This window comes from Solanum dulcamara, chromosome 8, assembly GCF_947179165.1.
Source record: "Solanum dulcamara chromosome 8, daSolDulc1.2, whole genome shotgun sequence".
NCBI lineage: Eukaryota > Viridiplantae > Streptophyta > Magnoliopsida > Solanales > Solanaceae > Solanum > Solanum dulcamara.
In genome coordinates this window covers 60,314,245-60,323,751 of record NC_077244.1, presented here as the reverse complement: position 1 = coordinate 60,323,751, position 9,507 = coordinate 60,314,245, and the positions used below count along the sequence as shown (strand labels likewise).

General features: G+C 36.6%; 1 protein-coding gene across 3 annotated transcripts; it reads left to right on the top strand.

Moving 5' to 3' along the window:
* Window positions 1-1,676: 1,676 nt before the first annotated feature.
* On the top strand, window positions 1,677-9,301 carry LOC129900949 (uncharacterized). Of its 3 annotated transcripts, none has more exons than XM_055976037.1 (5): window positions 1,678-1,853; window positions 2,664-2,782; window positions 3,989-4,074; window positions 5,600-5,704; window positions 6,992-9,301. In XM_055976037.1, the coding sequence occupies exons 3-5, from the start codon at window positions 4,061-4,063 to the stop codon at window positions 7,623-7,625; spliced, it is 753 nt and encodes a 250-aa protein (XP_055832012.1). In that variant the 5' UTR covers window positions 1,678-1,853; window positions 2,664-2,782; window positions 3,989-4,060; the 3' UTR covers window positions 7,626-9,301. The 3 variants fall into 3 exon arrangements, with proteins under 3 accessions (XP_055832014.1, XP_055832012.1, XP_055832013.1); XM_055976038.1 differs by having other exon boundaries at window positions 2,632-2,782; XM_055976039.1 differs by lacking the exon at window positions 3,989-4,074 and having other exon boundaries at window positions 1,677-1,853.
* The last annotated feature ends 206 nt before the right edge of the window (window positions 9,302-9,507 follow it).

The window sequence follows — 9,507 nt, the reverse complement described above, 5'->3', positions numbered from 1 at the left end:
TAATATTGTAATCATCAAAACCCCAATCAATTGAGACAGACAAATACTTAGCATTCTATTATCCTTACACTTACAAACCTCCAAAAAATTTACATTGTTTTGTGCACCTATAGTAACATAATATGTATCTAACCATCAGGAGATCAATGAGCATATAAACAGAAAAAAACAATGCACAAACTGATTCATATGACGTAGAAATATATTCATGAAATGTCAAACTAAAAAATACCTAGCATTTCTATTATCTTTGCACCTACAAACTTTCAACTATTACACTGCTTTATGAACCTATAATAACATCGTATATATCTGACCATTTGGAAGAACCAACGAGCATAAATGCAGAAAAAAATGCAATATTTGATTCACACAACATAGAAACATCTCACAAATTGTCAAACCGACAAACATCTAGCATACTATTATCTGTGGCGAAATTTCACCGGAGACAGTAGATGAGAGCGAGAGGATAGAGGCAGACGGGAGGAAAGAGAAGAGGGAGGCAGCAGGTTTGGAGGTTCGACGGCCTAAGGGAAAGGAGAGGATGTCTGATGGAGGAAAAGAAAGGGCGGCGCCACCTCTTGGCCTCACAAAAGAGAATGAGAGATGAGACAGAGGTGGCAACTCGGCAAGGGTCTTATACTCTTATTTAGGTTTAGGTAAAATTAGGGATTTAAGGTATAGTAATATATGGATGGCTCTTATTTGTTGTCTAATGTCTTATACTCTAAATGGGCTTGGCCTGTTTAACTAAATGGGCTTGGTCTGTTGAGGCTTATCTTTAGGTTTACAAATTATAATTATCATACATATTTTATATGTTTAGGGATAAAAATATATTAAAATATAATAAATTCTTAACGGATTAACGATTTACCCAATAAAAAAATTGAATAATTCGTCCCCCACATCGATAAACCATTAATTATAAAATTTAAATTCATTCCCCACCCGCTAATCCGATAACCTAATAAGTCAATTTTGCGGTTGGGTTATCGGCAACGATCGATTTTGAACAACCCTACTTGTACCGACCATGCATCTAACATAATTTAGTTATTTCGGAGCTGATGAAACTATTAGAATTTGAATTCGAGGTCTCCTTGTCTCGAAACTTAAAAAGTCACAACTAAACCAATTTAATCCTTCAAAATACCAAAATGGGCTTGAGACCTCTAAAAATTCAACCAACACTTCTTCTAGACCAAAAATCATCCCCCGAATCCAACGGAGTCGTCAGAATTCCATTCCAAACATCGCAACTCCAAAAGTTGACCAAAGTCAAACCTTGGCCTAAAATTCTTTAAATTCTCAACTCAAGACCTCAAATCTTGGTTACAACTCTAAAACTGATTCCGTAAACTCCCCTAGGCCAATTTCGACATTCCAGAACTGTTGGAATTGACAAAATTTCATTCCGAGACACGTAACTCTAGTTGGCCTCAAATACTATTTTTGAACACTTAAAGCTTAAAAAAACTCAAAATTTTTAAAGACTTAGCTTTTCATAAAACTGATTCCGTAAACTCCCCTAGGCCAATTTTGACATTCCGGAACTGTTGGAATTGACGAAATTTTATTCCGAGACCCGTAACTCCAGTTGGCCTCAAATACTATTTTTGAACACTTAAAGCTTATGAAAACTCAAAATTTTTAAATACTTAGCTTTTCCTAAAATTTTCTAAAACCAACGCACCGTCATTACAGCGATTCGGGCCATTTGCTAAAGACCTATTTTCTTGCAGAAATCAACAAACTACTATGGAGCATATGGCTAGACTCAAAGTTTTACTCCATCAGTGTTGTCAAAATCGTGATGAGTATTACATACTTCCGGGTGAAATTTTTATGTAAGTTATATTGTTACCTCTCACAAGTCTTCTTCAATTTCTGGAATGCTCATTTGGGTGTGTGGGGTTTGGTAGGAGTTGATGCATATGCCTCTCTGTGTGTTTCAATGAAAGATTTTCTTGCAAATAATCATTAGTTATCTGTTAAGAGCTACCTTTCACATTAAGTTGATATGTTATGGGTTTAAAGTAGGTATTATCAACATAGTGAAAAGGAAAATGAGACTTATCTAAGTGGAAGTGAGGGAGTACTAGGGTTGGGTAGTGGGGTGGGGGTAGGGTTTTGTTGATGTATGTGTGGGTTCAAGTGTAGGTATATGCCGTAATTTTGTTGATGGACGTAGGTGCTGCGTTATTATGATTGGTGATGTATGTGTGTGTTCCAGTATTGGTTTATGCCAAAATTTTATGGATGTATGTAGGCGCTGCCTTATTATGATTGGTATTGTGTTTGCTGATAGGATAGAGGGAATAGTGAAGATTGGGCGGGGTCTGTGTTATTATGATTGGTATTCTGTTTGAAAAAAATGTGCATTTAGGCCATCACACCACCCGGCGCCTTGTCATCATCAAAACTCCCAAATGCATTTCGTACTTCCTCCTTGGTCACTGCTTGAATCAGGTCTCTTTGTTGGTCTCCGTTCAGAATATTCCCTAACCTGAGAATGTTAGGATTTACTGCCAGCAATTCCTTAGAAGTGTTGCCCTGTAGATCTTTGTAGTACTTTATGACCTCTGATTCTATCTCCTCTGGTTTTTGAAGTTGAGTTCCTTGCAGATTAACTATGGGATTCCGATTTTGTTTTCCAGTTCTATAAATAGGAGATTAACTCTCTTTGTAAAGGCATGGAATTAGAAGGAATCAGTAAAGCTTCTCTCTTCTCTTTCTCAGCTTCTCTCTAGGGCGCAACTGTTCAAGAACAATTCAGGTAACTTGTTCTTTAGGCTTACCTCAATTTCTTTCTCAAATTGTTGGTACACATCATTGTGCATTGATCTTGAAATGAAATTCTCTACCTAGGGCTTTTGTTTTTAAATTACCTTGATAATCGCTACTTCTGTCAAGATTTTTGCACCTTAATTTCACTCTGATTAATGCATTCGAATTAATTTGTTGAAGTTTGTAATTTGTTATTGATCCTAAGTTTCTGTTTCTTGTATTATAATATGATGTTTTATAAATATAAATTACTCTTCAATGTTACACAATATGGTTCTTATTGTCTGGGCATGGATGGTGATGTTTCTGCAATCAAATCGGTGGTATCACTTTATAATATGTAGCATTAATGGAAGTGGTATATTGTACAAGAAGATATTGTCGAGTACCTAAGTGTCAAATACTACCTGATGCTAAAGATTCTGTTTGGTGAAAAAATCACACTTACTGTGAAATTTGTCTTTTTTACATTATGAGTTTCCTGAAACTGATCATGGTGAAGCAGGGGAATCCAAAGTAGTTGTTAAATCTTGGTTGTTCACTAAGGGTTCTTTCCGGATGAAGTCTCACAACAGTAGATGTTGTTTCCAACGGGCGTTTAAGTTGTATTTTTTATTTTGAATGTGAAGAATTAGACTTCAATATCTTAATAATATCATGATTCTTGATAATTTAACTAACAAACATTTTCTTTGGCTTCTTTGAAATTCGATGTATTCTTTTCTCAAGATGATTACACCTACACTAGTGTATGATGATTCGACATATTACTTTCTAAATTTCTATTATAATTTTCTTGTGTGTTTCTTCTAATAATAGGATAGCTTTGCATATATCCTACCCCTCCTAGACCTCAATTGTAGGATTACACCGGGTATGTTGTTGTTGTTATCTAACTAGAGTGTAATTGTATCTGATGTTATAGATTGTTAAGCTTGTACTTCTTGAGATTGGCTTGTTTTGTGAAAAAATATTGCTTTCAATTTCTGTTAAGAAAGTATCAATCATGTGGAAATTTCTTAACTATTTATATGTCATATTTCCTGATTATATTTGAGCACTTGAGGCACTTGTAAAAGTCTTATTAAGAATTTGTCTACTCAAACCTTTTCTCCATGGTATCTCAACTTCTATTTTTGGTAAGCTCAAATTTATCAAATTTTCTGCTTCACTTTTATTTTTATTTTTATTTCAGGTGATTATCTCGTCCATTGTACCTAGTTTTTGTGAAAGAGATATTGGATTAGTACGTTTAGAGGAGAGTTGCATGAATTGCTTGAGGTACTTTCTTATAAATCGAATGAAAATATATATCAGATATGAGTTTGGCTTTGAATATTTTCTCCGGCCCTATGTTGGTGATGTGATACCAAGAGTTAGCAATAAACTTGTTTCTTAGTTTATGACAACAACAATCGATCACCTTGATTATGTTGGTAACTACATCTTATTAGAAACAAATTTGTGCACTTAGATTTTATATGGTTTACAAAATAGTGAATATGTGCTGAATTTTATAAAATGCATGAACATAATAACATAAATTTTGTGCCTGTTTCCATTATGACTTGTTTATATTTACTTTTGGATGCTAAACTACTTTGTTAAAGGTATGAAGGGAGTTGTAACAAGGCTCATTGGTGGCTGCTGGAGCACATTTGAAATTTAAAGAGTAATTCGATTTGGTAGAGCTAAAACATGGTGTGAATTGTTATATTGATTGAGACACTTTATATGCCAGACTCCAGACCTTGAAAAGCTACACAAAGTACTTGTGAACTTTGCTTAGTAATTCAAAAAGATTGTTCCATCACAATCTATTTATTAATTTATTTCTAAAGTTCTTTTTTCCCTACTACATTTCCTCCTTTGTGCTTATATATGCCATATTGCCAATGGAATTAGATAATGCTCTAAAATGTGGATAGTTGATGTTTGGAGCCTTGTTGATAGTATCAGCTGCATTCTCCATATCTGAAAATCAAGTTCGTGAAACAATTAAGAATTTGATAAGTCGCTTTGTGTAGAAAATGATATGGTATTCTGGATACTTTTACCGAGGGTCTTTCCGAAACAACCTCTGTATCTCCATGAGGTAGTGGTAAGGTCTGCGTACATCCTACCCTCCCCAGAACCCACTTGTTGGATTTCATTGGATATGTTGTTGTTGTTGTTGTTATTCTGGATACTTTTAAAACTCAATGTCTAACTGCCGGCTTTCAGACAAGTATTTTTTAAAATTCTGGATGGATTTATTGATTTTTTTCCTCAGAATTCACTCCTATGTTCCCTGTAAATCTAAGCTTTTATGTTGGCAGTAACATTCAAGTGCAAATTTTATCTCATTTATTTAATAGCCTTCTTAACCAATTGGACAGGTTGCATGGGTTATAGAGAAACCATCAGTTCTGTTTAGTCTTCAACTATCAAAACTTTTAGAAATATGCCCTTGTTTGTTCTATGCATTATGCTTTTACTGGAAAGCATTTTGGACTGTGTTTTCTGACTCTAGCTGCGTTGATGGTTATGAAAAGACACTCCATTTTGTTTTGTGAAGTACTTTGTTTTGACACTAATCTTCAGTGCTTCCTTATTTGCTTCTGAAATGTTTTGAGTTCTTATATTGTTTCTATTACTCTGTTAGGCATAGGTGTATAATTTTTTTATCACTCTATTAGGCATAAATGTATCAAGATCATCAATTGTTATAGTAACATTACATGTGTTCATCTCGTGTGAAGTTTTATTAAAGTAATACTCAAGTAACGACCAATTTTCCATTTGCTAAAGACCTATTTTCTTGCAGAAATCAACAAACTACTATGGAGCATATGGCTAGACTCAAAGTTTTACTCCATCAGTGTTGTCAAAATCGTGATGAGTATTACATACTTCTGGGTGAAATTTTTATGTAAGTTAAATTGTTACCTCTCATAAGTGTTCTTCATTTTCTGAAATGCTCATTTGGGTGTGTGGGGTTTGGTAGGAGTTGATGTATATGCCTCTCTGTGTGTTTCAATGAAAGATTTTCTTGCAAATAATCATTAGTTATCTGTTAAGAGCTACCTTTCACATTAAGTTGATATGTTATGGGTTTAAAGTAGGTATTATCAACATAGTGAAAAGGAAAATGAGACTTATCTAAGTGGAAGTGAGGGAGTACTAGGGTTGGGTAGTGGGGTGGGGGTGGGGTTTTGTTGATGTATGTGTGGGTTCAAGTGTAGGTATATGCCGTAATTTTGTTGATGGACGTAGGTGCTGCGTTATTATGATTGGTGATGTATGTGTGTGTTCCAGTATTGGTTTATGCCAAAATTTTATGGATGTATGTAGGCGCTGCCTTATTATGATTGGTATTGTGTTTGCTGATAGGATAGAGGGAATAGTGAAGATTGGGCGGGGTCTGTGTTATTATGATTGGTATTCTGTTTGAAAAAAATGTGCATTTAGGCAATCACACCACCCGGTGCCTTGTCATCATCAATACTCCCAAATGCATTTCGTACTTCCTCCTTAGTCACTGCTTGAATCAGGTCCCTTTGTTGGTCTCCATTCAGAATATTCCCTAACCTGAGAATGTTAGGATTTATTGCCAGCAATTCCTTAGAAGTGTTGCCCTGTAGATCTTTGTAGTACTTTATGACCTCTGATTCTATCTCCTCTGGTTTGTGAAGTTGAGTTCCTTGCAGACTAGTCACTTAGGCATATGTGATTCTGAGAATACCTGTTCTTCATGCTTGGAAAAAAGTATGGAGAATTTGAGTCTCCTCCTTTTAGCCATTTCATCCTTGTCTTCCGTCGGAGATACTCTCCTTCTTTAGTTCCTTATCTTGTTTAATCAGTGTGCAAGTGTTGGCCCATCTCTATTTGTACCATTTTCAACTTGCTTGTAGTATCTCTTAATTTCTCTGCCACCCCTTTGAACTGTGTCATGTTTAGTGTCTTCAGTCCGCACTTAACTTGCTTGAGCTTCTCCCATACCCCTCACATATCATTTGCTACATCATAGCAGCTCCATCCTTTATTAACCACAGGCAGAAACTGTTTATGACTAGCTACACAGTTAAAGAATTGAAAGGGCCTAGGAGAGCCCTTTTCTTGTCTAAACAGTTCATTGCTTGCCTGCTTATGCATATCAGTTTATTTTACTGGATTTCAGGAAAGCTAGATTGCTACCTAATCTTTTTTTCTTCTACAGGCTGGCCAATTATTGTGAGATGCAACAAGTTCATGATATATTTGTCAGAGCCATCGGGACACTCCCTGTGAGCGCTGAAATTGTAGCATCACAGGGAGTTCAATACTTGGAGCATCTCTTGGAAGAATGGAGAATACATTCAATTTTTGTCAGACGTATCGGATGGATCTTCAACAAAATGGAGAAGTCGATGAACGTAAATGTTCATCAACTTTGTTCCCAAAGGTTCATCGACAACTATATGGATTTTGGTAAAGTAGCCGAAACCATATTAGGTGGTGAACGTATTAACGGGCTGTTGATGAGAAACCTAAGGCGAATCATGATAGAGTCTAAGGTATATACAAATGAAGAGGAGAAAGCTTATGAATCGGTATCGATGATTTTGCAAGATAGAATTGTAGGTCACATTTTAGAGGAGGTGGCAGATCATGGTGATCCTTCCCTGTCTGTTCAGATCCTGAACGGAGAGCGCTCATGTCACTCTTCTGAAACTTCTGGAATCCTTCCTCAAGAAGCTTCAGGGATATGGAATAGGCTGATGATAAGGTATCAACGGACGGGCAGGAAGCTTAGTTGCCAATTGAACAAGGGGACTGCGAATATGATTGAAACTCGGAAATCAGACCTATGAGCTTTGTGTCTCAACTCGTCAGATGTGCATCCTAATGCAATTCAACAATGATGAATGTTTGAGTTTCGAACAGCTTCAAAAGGCTACAGAAATTCCGGTTGCACACCTGAGAAGATCCCTGGAGTCTCTCATATTCGAAGGGCAAAACATCCTTTCTGTGCAAGATGGTTATTTCGCGGTCAACGACCATTTCAGTTGCATTCAAAAGAGGATTGTTTTTAAAACGGCTGAGACAGTTGAAGAAGAAACACCTAACAATGACGAGATCTGGAAACTCATGCCCCTCATCGCATAAATCATGAAGAAAAAAAAACAACTTGAACATAACAAGTTGATACAATCGGTCGATGTTGAGATTTTTAAAAGGTCTCCTTTTGAGATGGATATAAGGAATGCCATTCTAGATAGCTCTTTGTCAATTAGAGACTCAATGGCATTCCCTATATCCATCTTCTGAGACCTTTTAAAAATCTCAACATCGACCGATTGTATCAACTTGTTATGTTCAAGTTGTTTTTTTTTCTTCATGATTTATGCGATGAGGGGCATGAGTTTCCAGATCTCGTCATTGTTAGGTGTTTCTTCTTCAACTGTCTCAGCCGTTTTAAAAACAATCCTCTTTTGAATGCAACTGAAATGGTCGTTGACCGCGAAATAACCATCTTGCACAGAAAGGATGTTTTGCCCTTCGAATATGAGAGACTCCAGGGATCTTCTCAGGTGTGCAACCGGAATTTCTGTAGCCTTTTGAAGCTGTTCGAAACTCAAACATTCATCATTGTTGAATTGCATTAGGATGCACATCTGACGAGTTGAGACACAAAGCTCATAGGTCTGATTTCCGAGTTTCAATCATATTCGCAGTCCCCTTGTTCAATTGGCAACTAAGCTTCCTGCCCGTCCGTTGATACCTTATCATCAAGCCTATTCCATATCCCTGAAGCTTCTTGAGGAAGGATTCCAGAAGTTTCAGAAGAGTGACATGAGCGCTCTCCGTTCAGGATCTGAACAGACAGGGAAGGATCACCATGATCTGCCACCTCCTCTAAAATGTGACCTACAATTCTATCTTGCAAAATCATCGATACCGATTCATAAGCTTTCTCCTCTTCATTTGTATATTAGGTTTCTCATCAACAACCCATTAATACGTTCACCACCCAATATGGTTTCGGCTACTTTACCAAAATCCATATAGTTGTCGATGAACCTTTGGGAACAAAGTTGATGAACATTTACGTTCATCGACTTCTCCATTTTGTTGAAGAATGAACGTGTTGCATCTCACAATAATTGGCCAGCCTGTAGAAGAAAAAAAGATTAAGTAGCAATCTAGCTTTTCTGAAATTCAGTAAAATAGACTGATATGCATAAGCAGGCAAGCAATGAACTTGTTTAGACAAGAAAAGGGCTCTCCTAGGCCCTTTCAATTCTTTAACTGTGTAGCTAGTCTTGCACAGTTTCTGCCTGTGGTTAATAAAGGGTGGAGCTGCTATGATGTAGCTAATGATATGCGAGGGGTATGGGAGAAGCTCAAGCAAGTTAAGTGCGGACTGAAGACACTAGAATTCTATTACAACTCTATCCTGAAATTTCACCTTGAGCAGTTCCCTATTTTTCTCGAGACATTTTGCAAACAGTGAAACGTTAATAATATCAGCACTAACTCTTCTGCAGATGAGACGTAAAATAATAGTTAAGGAAGCATCAATGAAGAAAGAAGTAGCAAGTAGTTCATACACTGCAGAAATAACGGCTATCTAGCTATAGATTATACCAATGGGAAATAAGCTGATGATAGCGGGAATCATTAACTGCAACATAAGCCGTAGCTTGTCGCATAAGTCTTTGTACTAGTAGTGTCTATGCATCTCAGGTATGG